A 20,166-nucleotide genomic window follows, 5' to 3' on the forward strand; every position below is an offset into this window, starting at 1 on the left:
TTCTTAAAAGTATTTATGATCTTTGTGAAACCTTCTCTCTCAGAGTTTCAAGAAATTTTTAAAAGAAGTGGGAGAATGAAAACAGAGAATTTCACTTTTTAAAAGTCTTAACCTCACTATTTCTGGAGGAAGGTAATCTTAACAGTTTTTAAGAGAATGCAGGGTTTAGAAACGGACAAAAATCTTGGTGGATCAGATCAGAAAGAATCAGCGGTAAAATAAATCCCATTAGGCCGATGTGCTGATTTAAAAACTTGTCGTCAGTATTTATCTGCGGTTTGTAGATTTCTTCCTACCTTCTCTGCCACTCCAGAAACAGCGGGTCGGGCTCGGTGGCGACCACGGTGCACCTCCTCAGCTCCTCCCCGAGCTGCCACGGCAGCGGCCCCCCCGCGTGATGACTGTGTGCGGCTCCGCCTCCTCCCATCCCCATGCCGACCAGGCCGTCGTGCAGCAGGAAGTCGTGTCTGAGCAGCGGCTCGCGGCGCAGCGTGAAGCGCTGGTAGGCGGTGATCAGGCGCCGCAAACGCGCCGTCAGGGCGGGGCCAGTGGGCCAGAGGGGGCGGGCCTGGACCACTTGGAGCGCCGCCACACCTGTACCAGTTCCTGTGGTCGTCGTGGTGACCAGTGTGGCATCCTGAGCGCACAAGTCGCCGGATATCTGGCAGTCTGCGGAGGAAGGACAGGTGAGTGAAGCTGCCCCTACAAGGTCACCGTTAAGGTCGATTTTTAAACACGGGTACCAAGAATCACCCGAGTTACACCTGACCTCACAATAACAAGACTTTCTCGCTGTCACGCCACCGATCAGACGCGGAGCGAGGAGGATGAAGGTACACTTAAATACAGGAAATATCTGACAGTTTAACGCGATGACGTCAACAGCGCCCTACTGAAAGATTTTAAACCGGAAGAGCGGCAGAAAGAGAGTGTCCGCCTGCTGCTGCAAACGCTCGCTCCTCATTTGTCACATATGCAAAAAGAAGCCGTCACTCAGAAGAAAACATCAGGTGGACACGGCGCCATAAACAGCCTGTCTTTAGAAAAGCAAACTCTAAATGTTCTTAAAGTATCTGCATGTTGCGAATATAAAAAAAAAAGGAAAAAGGCTCGATGACGAGGTTCTAAAATTGTGGAAGATGTCTCCACACCTCTCCAGAGCGCTTTACAACCATCACATGACCATTAAATGTTCCCACAGAGACGGAGAGAGACGTTCAAACTATCCAAGCTCATTTCACACATCGGCTCACGGCGCTCTGCAGGGGCGGCGACCTCGGATGAAGGCCAGAGCCGTTTGAATGCGAGGCGTCGGGGGAGGGGAAGCTCTCAGAGCAAAGAGGAGGGAGTTATGTCTGATTGTCTGAAGGTCTGACTCATTATAGGAATAAAGAACATGAATACTTATTACTTTATTACTGGAAAAGAAAGCTTAAAGCACCTCAGAGAGCTGCTAATGTCCCGACCTTAAATACGAGCGATGATGATGTGGATCTTTAACGAGAATATCTGAATATCTGACTGTTTACTGAGTTAGATTTATTGATAATAACAGATAACTGATATCTTTATATAAGCACGTTTACACCAAGCTGACAACAAAGAACAAGCTGCGACGAGTTTCTCTCACAGACTGTAACAAAGCCTGAGTGACGACCCTCGTCTGTTCCTGCAGGGGGCGCTGGAGTCCCATCGATGGCGGTCTCCATGCTGGAAATGCTGTCTCAGTCTAACTTTCAGTCAACCTAACGACAGGCTGAGAGCTGGAGCTGAGGCGGGTTTTAAGACTCCTGAAAAACCGTTACATCGCGCCCACCTGTCAATCAGGTCAGCTACACGCCTCATTGTGAATAACTCTTATCCTTCTTCAAATCAAAACAGATGAGTCATCTGCGGGTGGCGGCAGTCTGATATTTTTCACACAAATCGGAAAAACTGGAAGACCCAGGACCCAGCAGGATTTACAAATAGCAGGTTTTTCAAATACCCAGCTGGCCTTTATTTTGACACCAGTGTGCTGTCTTGGTCAAACGACTGTAATGAAGTTTCTTTGTCATGTCGTTTGGAGACGGTGTCTCATGAATCAACTGATCCTCAACACCCTCCGTCCACATGGCCATGAGGTGAGAAAGTGCAGAGTCACATGATTTCTCTCCCTGACTGGTTGATTCTACATGCTGACTCGGCTAAAAAGCCTCCGACGACCCCTACACAGTACCCACACTGCTGTAACCACTCTCTCTGACAGCCCTGATAAGCCCCGCCCCCTACACAGCCAGCCCGTTGTGTGCCTCTCTTGAAGCAGCATGTCTCACCTGGTCCTGTGCTGTCCGGTTTGTCTGAAGTGTCCGTGCTCGAGCAGGTTTCCTCTCCCTGCAGGATGAAACACACAAACATTAAAGAGAAGACGTCTGCATGAACACCACAAATTAAACTTCATTTCTGCAGCTTCAACGTGCACAAGTTTAAGTTTGTAAAACATCGGGTGCAAAAAACAAAAGAGCACTGAAGGGGATGAAGCAAAGCAGAGAACACACTGAAACTTAATATGTTGAACTCCTTGATGAGGATGAATCTCAGTGTTTTCTTTCTTTCTTAGTATTTGCTCTGAAAAGTGACACTTGTCCACCTGTGGAGCGAGGCTGTGTGCATATGGGCGACCAAATAAAATAAGTGGGAGAAAATGGATCGAGCAAATGTAGAGCTCTCGTTGTTGCTTTGCTCGGAGACGAAGAGGAGGTAAAGCCTCCTACTTGATTTGATTGGCTGCTTCGTCTGAAAGTGACATTGACGAGCGCTGAGACTCTACGTCTTGAGCTGAAAAGTTGCATTTTAAGTGCGCCCCAAAAACCGCTAGAAAAGTGTGTTGTGCAGCAGCAGAGATGAGAACGTTTCTGAGCTTTTCTCTCTGAGTCATCGAACCCCGAGTCTTGTTTTTGTGTCAACCGTCAAGTTCTCTCTGTGGACGTGTCGTCACGTTGCTTTGGTGTCATGCAGTGTGTTGTGTTTGTCTGGTGTTAGCTTACAACATAAAAAAGGTACTCTTTCCATGCTGCTTTTGACTTGATACCAACTCGTAACTGTAATGTAAACTCGGGTGTGATGTCATTCTCAGCTCTGACATCAGATCTGAGATAAATGGAACGCTACACTCCAGCCTTAAAAAACGGAGACACGTTTTGCCAGTTTGTCAGAAAACATCAGAAATCTAAAACAAAAGCAAACGTCTCGATCAAAAACGAATAAAAGAAGCCGCTAAAAAGAGTTCAGAGATGAACTTTCTGATCACTTGTTTGTTGTTGTTTTAAAATGCATCATTGACTCTACAGTCGAGTTTTTATGGGACTTCAGAGCCTCACAGATCCATGAAAAGGATCTGATACTAAAGAAAGACTTCCCAAAGGAATGATTCACTAAATGAGGCTCTTAATCCAAAGAGATCGCAGCAAGGCTGTCAAGAACGGGTCCATCGAGGTCCGGATGTGACTCAGGATGTGACCTCAGTATGTGCACTCAGTATGTGACCTCAGGATGTGACCACAGGATGTGACCTTAGGATGTGACCTCAGTATGTGCACTCAGGATGTGACCTCAGGATATGAACTCAGGATGTGACCTCAGGATGTGACCTCAGGATGTGACCTCAGTATGTGCACTCAGGATGTGACCTCAGGATATGAACTCAGGATGTGACCTCAGGATGTGACCTCAGTATGTGACCTCAGGATGAGACCTCAGGATATGAACTCAGGATGTGACCTCAGGATGTGACCTCAGGATGTGACCTCAGGATGTGAACTCAGGATGTGACCTCAGGATGTGACCTCAGGATGTGACCTCAGGATGTGACCTCAGGATATGAACTCAGGATGTGACCTGAGGATGTGACCTCAGGATGTGACCTCAGGATGTGACCTCAGGATGTGACCTCAGGATATGAACTCAGGATGTGACCTCAGGATGTGACCTCAGTATGTGAGACCTCTGGATGTGACCTCAGGATGTGACCTCAGGATGTGACCTCAGTATGTGACCTCAGGATGTAACCTCAGTATGTGACCTCAGGATGTAACCTCAGTATGTGATCTCAGGATGTGACCTCAGTATGTGACCTCAGGATATGAACTCAGGATGTGACCTCAGGATGTGACCTCATTATGTGACCTCAGTATGTGAGACCTCAGTATGTGACCTCAGTATGTGACCTCAGTATGTGACCTCAGGATGTGACCTCAGGATGTGACCTCAGGATGTGACCTCAGGATGTGACCTCAGGATGTGACCTCAGGATGTGACCTCACCTTGCTGCTCTCGTCTCGGTCCTCCCCTCCGTCAGCTTTGCTCTCTGCTTCGTCCTTCGTCTCCTCCGGTTTGCAAACACTGGAAAGAGAAACAAAAGGGAGGGAAGTAAACCGGGCACCGAGTTGTAAGAGCTCTAAACAAACCGGACTGGCAATTCTTTTAGAAGACTTTGAGTCTAAATGTAAAAACTTTAAAGCTTCAGAAACACCGACTTTGTCTTCCACACGATCTGCGCAGAGCGGTGATATCTTTGGTGAAGTTTCCGCAACATCTCTAAAGAGCTGTCTGTCTGTGAGCACAGACTCATCCCCTAAAGTTTTCTTCTTCTGCGTATCAAGCAGAGGTCACACTCACATGCAGTCTGCACGCTCAGCTGGGAACAGCTCCAGGTCGAACCAGTGACAAAACGAGTGACGGCTTCAATTTCCTCCAGGAGGACGATCAAAGCATCCTGAGAGCTCATCTTCATCGCTCCGCAGCAGCCAGGAAACCCGTTTCACACACCGCTTCCCTCGGGCTCTCGGTCAATTCTTCCTTTCTGGATTTTTAAATATCATACAGGTTCTTCTTGCAGCACTTGTTAAAGCAAAGAAAGTGACCTGTGTGGTTTCAATTCGCAGCTCTTGTGAGGGAATGAGCGTCCAGCTGCTCAGAGCTCGGCAGAAGGTTACGGCAAAATTTAAACACTTTGCAGAAACGACACCTGCAGCTGCAACGATGTTTCAGAGAAGAGAAGAAGAAATCAAAGATGGAAGTGAGCACCTGACGCCTGAATGTTGCATGCTGGATGTAGAGGGTGAACACTTGAGCAGCGTTTCCATCCTGGCAGAGGAGTTTTACTGCGACAATTAAAAACACGAGAGAGCACGGCACAGCGGGAGCTCCACATAAACAACACAGCCAGACATGCACACACACACACAACGCTCCCCCGCTGGATCAGCTGATCCTGTCTCTCCTCTGTAACACCTCTGCTCACCTCAGAAGACGGTACAGAGGGGGGGGTCATGCCCCCCATTAAGTCTCCACAACATTCAGATGGAAGGAGAAACGTCACAGGGGCGTAAATATCACGGATTGAAATGGCGGTCTGTTTGTGTTGTGGGTGCGTGTGTGTGTGTGTGTGTGTGTGTGTGTGTGTGTGTGTGTGTGTGTGTGTGTGTGTGTGTGTGTGTGTGTGTGTGTGCAGGTGTTGGCGTTCACTCTACCTGTCTGCAAGGTCTGCAGCCCCCTCCCCTCCTCCCTGTTCAGCAGACAGAGCGGTGACGTCGGGCATCCCCACTCTCTCCAGGAAACACAGGTCTGCATCGGCTCGCATGGCGTTGTAGCGCTCGTAACCTGTACGAGGACACACACACACACACACAATTAAAACTGGTGGCTATAACGCACTTCATATACACATAAAAAACAGATGCATTTAAATTACGACTCTCCACCGCGGCGAGTCAAATCATTTCATATCATTAATGTTTTCATCCCGTCAGTAAAGCGTGAAGCTGTTTGTCTCCAGCAGCTCTCACCGTGTTTGTGGACTCCGATCAGTAGAGACTTGTCGGCGTCTGCGTCCCACCACGACGCCGGGATCTCGATGTAGTCGATGTCGGGGAGTGACACCTCCAGTTTACTGTCAACACACACACACACAAAGGGTGGAGTCAGGACTCTGAAGTCACTAGCAGACAAACATCCAGCCAGTCCACTACAGACCTGCAGGCATCTTTATTTCAATCGCTAGATTTTCAGTTTAATCCAACAGGAAGACAAAAGCATCCAATCAATCAAGAAGTCACAACATTTATCTGACTCTGCTCCTTTGGAGCCTCATGAGCCTGAAATGATCTTTGAGTTGTGTAACCTTTGACCTCTCTGGTCAGAAGTTAACCACGAGATGTCGTTACTATTAAAAGTCTCATCATGTGTCTTCCTTTATTAGATTTGATTTTACAGTCAGTACGTTTTTTTTTTTTACCTTTAAAAGGATACTTCACCCATTTGCATTAAGCTTTGTATCATTAGAAACCTGGTAGTATTTTTGAATGGTCGTGCATCCCGCCCTCATTTTCCCCTGAGATGGGAAATCTTTGTATTTCTGAGTCTGAAAAGGAGCTTCCACAGTGATGCAAAAATCTTCATTTTGGGTCATTGGAAGCTGTTGCCGTTAGCGGGGTGAAACTACAACGCTAGTTCCTCATATTTTCGACTACTGAAGCTACAGACCAATCACAGATCAGTGGGTGGGAACTCACTCCCAGAATCCAAACTTAACGTCCACCGAATTGCTTGCAAGCTATGCTAACAGGCTCTATGGAGAAAGCTGATAATGGCGAAAAAATATAAATATAGCGGCGAGACGGCTGCGGTGCTGTGCATTCTGGGATTTGGTGTCTTTCATCCACATGAGCCAAAAAGACACTTTCTGCCTTTTCTCGGCCAAGAAGTCACCAACTTCAAATTTATTTCACATTTCTACTACATATATGACCCAATGTCAATACAGATTCATGTTTCAACAGGTGAAGTATCCCTTTAAAGTGTTTTTTTTGTCCCCTATCTAGCCAATGAGGAGCTACGCCTCACTTAGACATTTTTGGTTTAATTATTAGGGCTAAATCATCAATCAATCATCAAGAGAAGAAACTGCATGAAGTCGCTGTCCCATACCTGGCAGGAACTCCCTCCATAGACTGATTAGCAGCTTCACCTAAAACCTCCACCTTCAGGTAGTACAGCATCCTGACCCTCAGCAGCACCCTGAGGAGAGAAGGAGGATCGTAAGATTCATGACGAGGCGCAGTGAGAGGCCACGTCCTGACCCTGTTCAGCGACTGTTTTATTTCTGCGTTTTAACGTCCGGCTCGGTCCTGTTAAAGGCTTTACATGTAAGTGTGAAAAATCGCATATTAAGCTTTTAAAGGAAACACGCTGAGTAAGGAGGAAACTGACTTGTTGCAGTGTTGTTTCAGGTGTTTCTTGTAGCTCTCGTCCTGCAGAACGACCTCCGGGTTACAGTGGACCAGCCAGTCGGCGTTCTTCAGCTCGGGAACATTCTGCTGGTTCTTCAGCTTCTTCCCCTTACGGCCACGAGGGACCGGCGCCGACAGACCTGACGGGAGAGATGGAGAGACGTGGTTAACGACTTCGTCATGATGGCCAACCCGCTAAGGTAATCAGTTTCTAGGAATCTTATGAACTCAAAGTGATGTGCCAAAAAGCTGAAAGGGAGGCTTTTCATTTCATAAAACGTTACAACTTCCAGCACCCACGCCATCGCCCTGGTCGGGTCAGAAAACGACGAGTCTGAAACGTTTTAGCGTTAAATAGGACGTCTTACAAACGGCGAAGCCTGCAGGTCAGCAGTACAAGACTTAATCAGCTGCTATGAGAAAAACCGTTGATATCTGTTCAGTTGCATTGTGGGTAATGTATGCACAGGAGGACTGCGTAGAACAGGAGCGCATCTCTCCCTCTGTAGACGACTAAAGCGTCAATGCTGACTGAAGTGCTCGTGCTGCGACCTCCAGCAGTTTTCGGGGTTCTTGAGGTTTACAGTGAGGGTAAGATGAAGCGTGAGATCGACAGGCGGATTGGCTCAGCGTCGGCTGTAATGCGGGCGTTGTACTGATCCGTCGTGGTGAAGAGGGAGCAGAGACTGAAGGCAAAGCTCTCGATTTACCGCTCGATTGTCGTTCTAACCCTCACCTGTGGTCACGATCTTTGGATAGTGACTTAACGAAGAAGATCGGGGATACAAGTGTCTGAAATGAGTTTCCTCTGGAGGGAGTCTGGGCTCAGACTTAGAGAGGGGGGGAGGAGCTCAGACATTCAGGGGGAGCTCGGAGTAGAGCCGCTACTCCTTCACAGCAGGAGCCTGTTGAGGGAAACACAAGTTTTTCGCTTTTCCGCACTGAGCCCTCCCGGCCATAGAGGCGAATCCGCAAGCCGGAGAAACCGTCCACCCGAACACCGGACACGAGACCGGCAGGCGGGGGCCCTCCGATGGCGGATCACGCTTGCCAATCTGATTCGGATCCACCTGGACGCCTTTTCAGGGCACGCCTAACTTGGAGGAGACCCCGGGGTAGACCCAGATCATGCTGCGGGGATTATATATCCTGTCTCGCCTGAGATCCCCTCCCCTGAGGAAATGTTGCTGCTGAGATGGAAGTCTGGGTTGACTTATCTTCATCTGCTGCCACCACGACCCGACCTCTGATAAGCCGCTGAGAATGGATGGAATAATGGGTTGTAATTGTAGTGCAGGTTACGTGTGAAAGTCTAACCCGAGTGGTTGAGCAGCGCCTGGTCCTGGCCCTCTTTGGTGGGTGTGATCAGATCCCAGATGAAGCTCTTGATCTTGTCGTCTCCTTTGTAGTGTTTCAGACAATAAACCAGCAGAGCCCTAAACAACAACAACAACAACAACAACAACAAATCATTAACATTCTGCTTTTCACACTGACCTCATGCACGGCTGGACCAAAATGATTAGTCCAGTCCGTCTGCAGGATGAGACGCAATCAACTTTAAAAATGCTTGTTTATTGAATGGAGTTTGGTTGACTAATTTCTAAAGTCTTTGTCAACCATTGAACACATCTACTGAAGTGACATCCTGTTTTTTATAATGATATTCCTGTCGCTGTTTCTTAAGTTTCCAGATTTGTGATTCATTAATCACAAAGTTAATGATGTGAATCTCGTTTTTCTTACCTACAGATCGCCTCCATGTCTCTCTCTGCAAGGTGCCATTTAAAGCGGCCGTGGTTCAGGATGTCCTTCCACCGACCCCACCTGGACGGACACAGAGAGATATGAACAGGAAATATAGGCACAGAACTGACAGCTGAAACACCTGATTATAAGAATCTAATAACAAAAAGAAGTTTGCTCAGCCGTCGGTCACCGCACTCCTCAGCTGTCAGTACAAACATGCAGACATACATTTTAAGGTCCAGTCAGTGAGATGTGTAGTGAGTGAAATGATAAAGTGAGCTGGCGAAACACTGAAGCTTCAGTGTCCACCTCATGGCAACTTGCGTGAGCATCGACTCTAGAGAGGAGGGGGCGGGGGGAGACAGCTCTCTACAATGTTTTGAATTTAGACTGCAGTACCCGTTTAAAACACTAGGGGTCAGAGTTACATACTGCTCCTTTAAGATTCAAGCTGCAAGACATCGAGGATATACGTTTTCTACTATTTAGAAACGACTGAGAGTTTCTTATGATGTGTTTATTAACTTGTTACTCGGCCGTCCAAGGAAAAACAACTGTCAAGCAGCGAGCAGAGGGGAGTATTATTAGGCCAAAACAATCTCTTTTAATGTCTGCTTCTAAGGAAATGTTCTTCACGTTAGATAGAAAAATAAAATATTTTTCAGTTACTTTCTGCACATATAACTGAACATTTTTAGGGGGTCAGGGGTGTACATCCCAGCCAGAGAAGAAGAAGAAGAATGTGTTAAGTACCCAAAGATCAGCAGGTTCTTTTCCACCCTGAAGCACTCGGCTCGGAGGTACCGCCTGCTGCGCTCGCCAAGCCGCCGAGTCCGACACGGCCGTTCCTCCGAGTCGCTGTCCAGCTCCGAGAACTCCATCAGCTCGTCGTCCTCGAACGAGTTGTAGTGACGAGTCTGCTTCCTGACCCGGGGCGTGTCGATCACCAGAGACTCCTGAAGCAGAGAGGAGGAGAACAGAAGAAGCAGGTGAGATAGCAGAGAAACACGTCTGTGCACAGAGGGAGTCGATGATTGAGGATTAAAGGCACGAGGCATGGCACACACACACACACACACACACACACACACACACACACACACACACACACACACACACACACACACACACACACACACACACACACACACACACACACACACACACACACACACACACACACACACACACACACACACACACACACACACACACACACACACACACACACACACACACACACACACACACACACACACACACACACACACACACACACACGACAGCAGCCGCGATCGGTGTGCAATCTGCTTCATTCATTAAGGCGCTCCATCTGCTCCAAGCGGGGAAGGAGAGAAAGGAAAGTGGGAGACGAGAACGAGGGAAAAGGGAAGCGTAAAAAAAAATGACAGGAAGCAGGAAAGAGAGAGAGTAAGGAAGAAGAAATATGAAAAGAAAAGATGCGCTGCTCGTCAACAGGCAAGGCAGGCGACTGCTTGGTGCCTCCGAGGGCTCACAAACTTAAACCAAAGCAATGTGCACATTTTGAGATGACAGTAGGAAACCTCCCTAAGGAGCCCGGTCTGACAGCACTCACTCTCCTCGCCCTGCTGAGCGTTGCAGCATTATCGCTGTGAAAACCAAAGTTCATCAATGAAAACAACAAAGAACAATGAAGAGGAATGATCCGTTTACGGGAGAGAAAGAAGAGGATGAGGAGTCCTCTGGCAGACATGATGGGGATGGACACTGGTTGGAGGACCCCAACAGACTCTAGAATCTCCACTGCGTTCAAGATGTTTCTGTGTAGACGGGGTTCGTGTAACGTTTGGTTTTTCGCCAGTTTCTCCTCCGTGTGATGTCATCGTGCGACACTGTCACTTCAGTTTACATGAGATTAGGGCGATGGCAGACGTAACCAAACTAGCGCTGGTGCTAACATTGCTAACTGGACTTTTTACATGCTCACACACACAGTTACTCTCCCACTATGTTGACGAGCAGAGACGCCTGATTGGACGACAGGAGGTCACTACTGATTCAGACAACACTCCCACCACATAAACCCTGCCCCCAACGTCAGCGGTTTGGACGAGACCCAGTCGGACTACTTTGAAAATAGGTGAGCAAATGCTCTCATGTCATGGACACAGGAAGAGTTGGCACAAAAGTTGTTGACTTGGCGTTCTCATGACAGCCAGAACAGTGTTATTTTGTGTTTTCATGTGGACCAAGATGTTTTTGAGAATTACGCGCGTGTGGATGGGATTCTCCTTTTCAACAGAGGATGAAAAACCTTGATTTAAAAAACATACCCGCCTCCGTGTGGACTCGGCCTCAGAAGGCGGGAAACAGGGATACATGCAAAATGACTAACAAAAGACAAAGAGAAAGTCTTCCAGAAAAAGTGATGAAAACTGTAAAAGAGAGGGTAAAGGGCAGAACGAGATGTTTCCCTCATCCTCAGTTTTACCCTCCTTTCCTCGCTGCCCTTGTTTTCTCTGTTTCCACGTTCTGAGCTCGTTTTAACTCCCTTCCTTCCTTCATCTTTCCGTCTGCTAACTCAGCTTGGATCCTTTTTCCTTTCCTGTCCATATGTCGCTCTCGTTCTCCTCCTCTTACCTTCTTCTTACCTGAGCAGGGAGACCACATCCTGCTCTCTGGTTCAGGTTTCACCTCACTATCGTGTCTCTCTCGTCTTTTAAGACTTGTTCCTTCCCTCCTCTCCTGCTTCCTTTCTTAAATCTCATCTTTCTACATTTCTTCCTACCTTCTCAGATTTGGAGTCGATCTCCACCTCCGCGATCTTCGCCCACTTCTGCCAGAAGTTGGGGTCGTCCAGAGAAATGTCCGTTCTGTTCCCAGAGGAGACAAAACTGGCCTGAAGAGAGAAGAGCAGAGAGACACAGTTAGTTAGGCCACGGAGAACAGCTGATGGCCAGCTGATTTTATTCAAAGCATCCTATTGGTTAATCACACTCATGCCGCCTAATTCAAAACTCGGTCAACAGCAGGGAAGCCTGTGGGCGACAACTCCGTGGGAACTGGGTGACCGAGGGAAACCGGCGTCCAGAGACAAGTTGTTACCGACAAGGGCTCGTGGACAGATACTTTATGTCCATTCATCCATTATCTTCACCACTTTTCCAGTTCAGGGTTGCGGGCAGGCTGGAGCCGATCCCAGCTGTCATAGGACGAGGGGCGGGGTTACACCCTGGACTGTCATCAGCCAATCACAGAGCTGACATATGGAGACAGACAACCAGCCACACTCACACCTACGGACAATTTAGAGTCAGCAGTTAACCTAACGAGCATGTCTTTGGACTGTGGGAGGAAGCCGGAGTACCCGGAGAGAACCCACACATGCACGGGGAGAACATGTAAACTCCACACAGAGAGACTCCTCTTAGACGGGGATTCAAACCATGAACCGCCTCGCTGTGAGGGGACAGCGCTAACCACTGCACAACCCTGCAGCCCGGATACTTTTGTATCTCTTTCTAAATGTTTAAGGAACCGTACCTTGGCAAACGTGGAGCCTTTCCCTTCAGACTGGATGGTGATGGTCTGAGTGCGTCTCTGCAGGATCTGATCGATGTCCTCCTCGCAGAACTTGGAACCCTCGTCTTCCTCATCCATCAGAGCTCCGTACGCTCCTTTCTTCAACAAATCCTCCAACTCCAGCTTGGACAGCTGCTGAACCTGCAACAAACACAATCACAGCACAGGTTAAAGATTATACTCTTATAACTCCTGATTAGAAGAAGTGCACATATGTGAGAGTATCTCATAAGGAGTGGTCTCTGACCCCGTTGAGGCTTCCTTTGCGGTTGATGTCCTGCAAGACGGCTTTGTCCAGCCCGAGCTTCAAGCTGGCTTTGTCGAACATTTCCCTCTCATACGAGTTCCTGGTGATCAGCCTGTACACCTTCACCGCTTTGCTCTGACCAATCCGGTGACAGCGGGCCTGGGCCTGGGGAAGACAGAAAATACAGGAAATAAATCAGCAGTTCATCTCGGGTTTTAAAGATCTCATTTATCCAGCTGCTGGGTTTGTTTTGGTTTAATGCTGGCGGTCAAGTCCAACATCGACTGGATCAAAAAGTTGCTCAGTCTTCCTAACAGATTGTTACGTAATGTTTCATCAGTTAATGTACCATGTGATGAGCCAAAAGATTAGGAAGCTGTATCATTCAGGGGTCAAAAGACGAGGAATTCAAATTAAATCGAGTAAAAGCATGCACCGCCCTTCTCATCCTCATCTCAGGCTATTAACATCATCTGTCTGTGTATTCAAAAACTTGCTTCGTGCTCACCTGCAGGTCGTTCTGAGGGTTCCAGTCCGAGTCGAAGATGATGCAGGTGTCTGCAGCCGTCAGGTTGATCCCCAAACCTCCGGCTCTGGTGCACAGCAGGAACACAAAGCGGTCCGAATCCGGCTTACAGAACCTGTCGATGGCTGCCTGCCGCATGTTCCCCCGCACACGGCCGTCAATGCGCTCGTAGGTGTAGCTGCAGGAAACATGCACATCAATGTCAGAGGTAATAAATGCATCCTTTAAGCCAAATGTTGCTTCACTTTTCCTCTCTTTGCCCTCCTTTCCTGCCATTTCCAACAAACTTTAATTTTTATTTTTTCTCCCCACTCACGTTCTTGAGACAAAAAGACAATACACAAACAACATTCCAAAACATTTTTTAAAAACGTTCTGAATGGGAATATTATAACTAAATTTGACTATATAAAACCCTGACATAACGGTGCCCCGTGCGAGGCTCTAAAACAAAAAACAGCTTTATTGCACTGTTAATGCACAGTAATCTTTTAATCCTAAAGGGATTCTTCTGAAGAAAATTCTCTTTTCCAAGGAAGATTTAATTTTGGTTTGTTGTTTAAGCAAAGCAGACATCAAGCTGTGGCATAGTTGTGTCGTATGTTGTTGGTTAATGGTTAAAGTAATAACAGTTTGTACCCCAACAGACTCTACAAATGCTAAAGAACACTGAGAGGCTGACTCATTACTAAACAAATAAGGATTAGCCTCAAGAATTGTGTTATTCAGCTTTCCGTCATGTTTTAGTGTTGATGAAATACCCAAAAGTCACAACAAATTAAAATGATTAAATTTCAACACTTAAGAGTCCTGCTATCATCCACTCCGGAGGTGATGATTCAGCCTCCTCACCGTCTCTGGATGAGGTAGTCCTCCAGGATATCCAGGCAGCGGACCATCTGGGAGAAGACGAGGACTTTGTGTCCCCCCGCCAGCAGTTTGGGCAGCAGCTTGTCGATCAGCACCAGTTTCCCCGCCGCCTGGATCATCGCCTGCAGCTGGAAATCCAGAGCGTCGGGACTATGGCACTTCCTGAAGCTCTCCAGAATCTTCTCTTCCGCTCCTGAGAGACAAGACGAAACGAGGAGGATTAAAACTCATCCTCAGTGTCCTCAAGTACAGAAAGTGTGTGCTGCAGTTATCTTAACTTCTTTGTTTAGACTGTCTGCAGTTAGTGTGTGTGTGTGTGTGTGTGTGTGTGTGTGTGTGTGTGTGTGTGTGTGCATGCATGTGTGTGTGTGCGAGTGCGTGTGTGTGTACCTGTGATCAGGTAGGGGTGGTTGCAGCACTTGCGGAGCTCCATCATGGTGTTGATGAGGTTGGGCATGTTGTGCTGGTTGGCTCCTTTCGACAGGAAGGAGAAGTTCTTCTCTAAGATGGCTCGGTAATATTTTTTCTGGATGTTCGTCAGCTCCACCTGCACGGGAGAAAGAAGTCGAAACTTTGATTATGTTTTAATTATGCACATGTTTTGTCTTTGTTTCTCCTTCACACAAGTCTTTTCTCCTGCCACTCTCTGTGTGTGTGTGTCTGACCTGACGACAGTGCTGATGTTTGAACTCCGCTACAAGCGGTCAGAACGTGAAAGTCTACCCTTGAATTCTGCGTTTAAGTTGCCTCAGCTCAGCTTTACGCAGAGAGAGAAAGACATGCACTGTTCACACAGTGTACACTGAGTCACAACAGCCAATCCCGTCCCATGCAGCTGCTCCCAATTAATCAGATGATCTTCTGTCATGTTTGATATTTTGATTGTACGACTGCAAAAATTAACACAGCCACAAGCAGATTCCCTGTCTCTGCACAAACAAACGCACAGAGACAGCCACAGCCACAGCCACACACACACACACACACACACACACACACACACACACACACACACACACACACACACACACACACACACACACACACACACACACACACACACACACACACACACACACACACACACACACACACACACACACACACACACACACACACACACACACACACACACACACCTCTATGATGGTTTCTTCTTTGGGCGCCAGGTTTTTCTCCACGTCGTCCTTCAGTCTCCTCAACATCATCGGCTTCAGGATGGCCTGAAGCTTCTTTACCTGTACGGGGAACCATGGCAGGAGGAGGAGGAGGAGGAGGAGGAGGAGGAGGAAGAGGAGGAGGAGCAAGAGCAAGAGGAGGAGGAAGGAGGAGGAGGAGGATGGACAGGGGTGGAAATGAAAGAGTTAGATCTCTTCTTCTATAAAGTTTAAAGGAGTGATATGTAACTCTGTCTCTCTCTCTCTCTCTCTCTGAGGCTTTTCTGTCAACATACCTGCTCCTCCGTTTTCAAGTCTCCAAACTCCTCCAGGAAGGAGCTCTCGGAAGGGAACTGCAGCGGCTCCAGAAAGTTCAGCAGACTGAACAGCTCCTCCACCGAGTTCTGCAGAGGAGTCCCTGTCAGCAGAACCTTGTGTTCCTGTTTCAAAAACAGAGGAGACTTTTTGTTCAACAGAGCCTCCTGCTTGCATTTTATTCAAGCTGATGTAAAAATAATACAAAAACAGACGTGAAAACAGCTGGGAGTACATAACAAGAGAACAACAAATTACATAGAAACCAAAACAAATCTGTATCTATACATGAAAAGCTTTTTGCCAGCTGCAGAGGCGGACACAAAGCGACTCACCAGGTTCATGAGTTTGAGTCCCTCCAGCAGTTTGCAGTTCCTGTTTTTCAGGCGATGAGCCTCGTCAATCACCACGCAGCGCCAGTGCAGCTTCTTCAGCTCGGGACAGTCGGCCATGATCATCTCGAAGGTGGTGATCACGCCATGAAACTTCAGCACCCCCGGGATAGTGTTCCCCTGCAGGCCACAGATAGAGAGAGAGAGAGAGAGAGAGAGAGAGAGAGTGGTGCATTGTTATTATAACGTTAAAAGAGGCTAAAGGAAGGACATCATGCAGCAGCTACAGTGACCCTTCACTGCACGTCTTTCTCCAACGTCTTCATCGAGTTTGTAGAGTGTTGAACAGCTGTTGAGCTGACTCTGAATATTCAGTTCTGCCCAAATCGTTCTTAAGCATGGTACGGGACAACAGGACCCAATGTGAATGCACCCTAAGTGTGTGACATCATTACAGGAAGGAGCACAGACCGTCAGAATATCTCTGATCCTCTGAATGTGATGTGGTGTGTTTGTGAAGAGTGATGTCACAGCTGATTGTGGTTTAAAACAGAAAGCTCTCTCTCTGCAGGGATCCTTTCTGTAACGTCACACACTTAGAATGACAACCGGAGCCTGTCAGGGACAAAAACAACTTTGAATGGACACACTTACACTTCAGTTTTTTACCCGCCAAGTGTTTTGGAAAACAACAACAAACAGTTGTAGCACCAACGTGAGATGAGTCACAGCAGAGCGAGCAGCATTTGGTGAACATTTCATTCCTGCACATCAGTATCCCCATGACGATATGACGTAGTCACCTGAATAGATAAAAGGCTGCTGCCTACACCTTGTACCTTTAAGACCATGTTATTGATGCCTTACCTGTGAGTCTACAGAGTCATTACCTGTGAGTCTCTACAGAGTTGTTACCTGTGAGTCTTTATAGAGTCGTTACCTGTGAGTCTTTATAGAGTCATTACATGTGAGTCTACAGAGTCATTACATGTGATTCTCTACAGATTCATTACATGTCAGTCTCTACAGAGTCATTACATGTGAGTCTACAGAGTCATTACATGTGAGTCTCTACAGAGTCATTACATGTGAGTCTCTACAGAGTCATTACATGTGAGTCTCTACAGAGTCATTACCTGTGAGTCTCTACAGAGTCATTACCTGTGAGTCTCTACAGAGTCGTTGCCTGTTAGTCTCTACAGAGTCATTATCTGTGAGTCTCTACAGAGTCATTATCTGTGAGTCTCTACAGAGTCGTTACCTGTGAGTCTTTATAAAATTGTTACCTGTGAGTCTCTGTAGAACATCTCGTACTGCAGGATCATCTGCCGGCTGATCTGCGAGCCGTGATACACGATGACGTTTAAGTGTGTCCACGTACGAAACTCTCTCTCCCAGTTGGTGATGGTGGACAGGGGGGCGATGATGAGGAAGGGCCCGCGGATCCCCATGCTGAAGATCTCGTACAGGAAGGTGATGGACTGGATCGTTTTTCCCAAACCCATCTCGTCGGCCAGGATGCAGTTTTTCCTACAGAGGGACACAGACAGTTAAACTCCAGTTTAAACCTCATCCAGTCCACCTGTCCAGACCGCCTCTGGTGTGTTTGTGTGTTCGGTCTCACCTGTTGTACCAGTTGAACAGTAACCAGTTCATCCCCTCTAACTGGTATTCTCTGAGCTGGTTTCCATTCCTGTAATCTCTGGAGTGATCCAACTTCTGCCATTTGTCTGGAACAGGACGCTCCTGTGATAAAAAAAACACAAACAAACAAACATCTTAGAGAGATCTTATTCCTTCATCAAGTGGGTTCAGAACCTTTTTATTCCAACAACAATTAACAAACTAAACTCAACGTTTTATACATTTTGACAGTTTTAAATCTGGAGGATTCATCTTCACGAGGAGATTTAATCCACTTGAAGAACGACGAGAGTATCAGGGCTATTTCCCCTGATGAATCCGGAATGAAGAAAATGGGTTGTCAGAATATTTCAGCATTAAGAGAAAGGCTCTGGTCTCTGATCCGGGGGTTTAAATAAACAAATTATGATTTGAGGAATGCAATAGATCAGCTGTGATAAGAGATGATAGTTCAGCTTTTTAAGTGGTTAATTTTCCTACGAAACATGCAGGACAGAAAACACACAGAAAGACTGAAGACCAACAAGAATAAATATCTCTGCACAGACGAGGAGAGGATTGTCGTGCACAGAACTAAAGATGTTTCACGCTGTGAGGGTTTTTAAAATCGTCACCTCACCTCCCAACACAAACAAACAAACCTGATGTTGCAGAGAAGACAGAGATGCACGCAGCTCTCATTGTGTTCGTCTCATTAGCATGGAAACAGAAAACGAGGCCGACATGACAAATCTGAGGTTGTTGTTTGTGGGCAAGAAGCTTGTCTGGTTCCTCAGAGAGCATTTGAGATGAAACATAAAGACAAGACGATGTTGTTCACTTTCCCTTTCTGCCCTGTCTACCAACCTAAACTCTTAATGTTGATGATTAAAGAAGTAAGAGTAAGAGTTTGCATCCAGACGTCTACATCACTACCCATGTCTCAAAAGCTGTTCTTTTACATCTGCACTCCTAAGCACATCTGGATCGTTTCAAGAGGACTGCTCCTGAAACGAGGGTGGTGGCGGTGGTGCAAGGTGGGCAGCTGTGCGATGCAGGTTCGATTCCGTACAACGTGGCTCTGGGACTTTATCATCCCGTGTTTGCATATGGAGGCTAGTTTAAGCTGAGCCGGTGTTCATGTATGTGTTCTCTGTTTCCCTCCTCTCTCTCTCTCTCGCTCTCTCTCTCTGTGTGTCCAAACATTTCAACACTCTTCACCTCCTTTCAATCTCTCCGTCTCCCGGGTCTACTCACCATGTGTCTGAGGTCTGCCGGCAGTTTCTGGATCCCCTCAAACTCCTTGATCTTCTCGGGGTCCAGGTCCTCCTGCAGCTCCCAGGTGGCCTCCTCGTAGGACAGACTGCACCACTTCACAAGGTAGTGCGTCACCTCCTACACACAGACACACAGTTCATGTGTGTGTGTTTGATACACATGACAAGCAGTGTAATAACTGCTTTAAAGCAAAGTAACTGCGCTGTTATTGGACCCACCTCTCCGGTCTCCGTATCCGTGGTAACAGCCACCTCCAGCACCCGGTCCACCTCGATGTAGTCCGGGTTAAATATGTCCTCGTCAGGCTAAAGATGGAGAAGGACGGGTAGACAAAAAAACGATCACTTTGTGAAACAATTATCTGTAAAATACGATGAAAGTTATTCAGGGTATCTGCCAATTTCTAAAAAATGTAAGACTTTTAAGACCCAAACAAAGAAACTTAAATTACATCTTTATAAAAAATTTACATCTTAAGTGGGACTCAGCAGCTTCCTTACAAGTTGCCTCATAACGTTTTAGCCCCTGAGAACTGCTCCTTGTAAGGAGTTTACTTGAACTTGTAATATTTCCAGGCGCCGGTGTGGAAGTGCAAAATGCTGCAGTTCCTCGAGTGTCCACCAGGAATCAGCAGAGAACATAAACAAGAAGGCAGTTCCACAGACTGAAAATGTGAGTGAGTGGCGTCCTGTTACCTCGGTGAACAGGTGTTTCATCTGAGCCTGTTTGGTCCTGAAGCGTTTGATCTTCTGGTGGATTCTGGGATCTTTCTCCAGCTCCTCCAGAGTCGCCCATTTACAGTGAAGGTATGAACTACAGAAACAAAGACAGAAACCAGCACAGGTTTGATCATGCGTGACAAACTATGTGTATCAGACGTTCTCCAGCTCCTCCTGGAGGATTCTGAGACATCCCCAGGCCAGACGGGATCTATAATTCCTTGAGTGAGCTCTGGATCTACCCCGAGGTCTCCTCCCAGTTAGGCGTCCCTGAAAAAAGAAAAAGTGAGGCGTCCAGGAGGATCCTGATCAGAAGCCTGAACCTCCTCGACTTCTTCCTTTAGATGTGAAGGAGTAGCGGCTCTACTCCGAGCTCCTCCTGAACGTCTAAGCTTCTCCCCATCTCTCTAAGGCTGAGCCCAGACACCCTCCAGAGGGAACTCATTTCAGACGCTTGTCGCGATCTTATTCTTTCTGTCACTATCCAAAGATCATGACCACAGGTGAGGGATGGAATG

General features: G+C 47.2%; 1 protein-coding gene across 3 annotated transcripts in view; it reads right to left on the reverse strand.

Annotated features, from left to right (window-relative positions):
• The window catches only part of chd6 (chromodomain helicase DNA binding protein 6), a 70,795-nt gene that overhangs the window by 16,434 nt on the left and 34,195 nt on the right, over positions 1-20,166 (reverse strand). For all 3 annotated transcript variants that reach the window (XM_065955264.1, XM_065955262.1, XM_065955263.1), the window contains exons 9-32: positions 19,625-19,742; positions 19,148-19,234; positions 18,909-19,046; positions 17,653-17,774; positions 17,315-17,558; positions 16,032-16,208; positions 15,678-15,821; positions 15,364-15,462; positions 14,615-14,771; positions 14,207-14,417; positions 13,337-13,532; positions 12,829-12,993; positions 12,543-12,722; positions 11,788-11,898; positions 9,771-9,973; positions 9,015-9,095; positions 8,586-8,704; positions 7,249-7,408; positions 6,967-7,056; positions 5,826-5,929; positions 5,511-5,640; positions 4,302-4,380; positions 2,316-2,373; positions 297-669 (exon numbers count right to left, since the gene is read on the reverse strand). In XM_065955264.1, coding sequence (XP_065811336.1) covers positions 297-669; positions 2,316-2,373; positions 4,302-4,380; positions 5,511-5,640; positions 5,826-5,929; positions 6,967-7,056; positions 7,249-7,408; positions 8,586-8,704; positions 9,015-9,095; positions 9,771-9,973; positions 11,788-11,898; positions 12,543-12,722; positions 12,829-12,993; positions 13,337-13,532; positions 14,207-14,417; positions 14,615-14,771; positions 15,364-15,462; positions 15,678-15,821; positions 16,032-16,208; positions 17,315-17,558; positions 17,653-17,774; positions 18,909-19,046; positions 19,148-19,234; positions 19,625-19,742 — 3,546 coding nt within the window. The remainder of the gene's footprint in view (positions 1-296; positions 670-2,315; positions 2,374-4,301; positions 4,381-5,510; positions 5,641-5,825; positions 5,930-6,966; positions 7,057-7,248; positions 7,409-8,585; positions 8,705-9,014; positions 9,096-9,770; positions 9,974-11,787; positions 11,899-12,542; positions 12,723-12,828; positions 12,994-13,336; positions 13,533-14,206; positions 14,418-14,614; positions 14,772-15,363; positions 15,463-15,677; positions 15,822-16,031; positions 16,209-17,314; positions 17,559-17,652; positions 17,775-18,908; positions 19,047-19,147; positions 19,235-19,624; positions 19,743-20,166) is intronic.

Source organism: Labrus bergylta, chromosome 5 (assembly GCF_963930695.1).
Source record: "Labrus bergylta chromosome 5, fLabBer1.1, whole genome shotgun sequence".
Classification (NCBI taxonomy): Eukaryota; Metazoa; Chordata; class Actinopteri; order Labriformes; family Labridae; genus Labrus; species Labrus bergylta.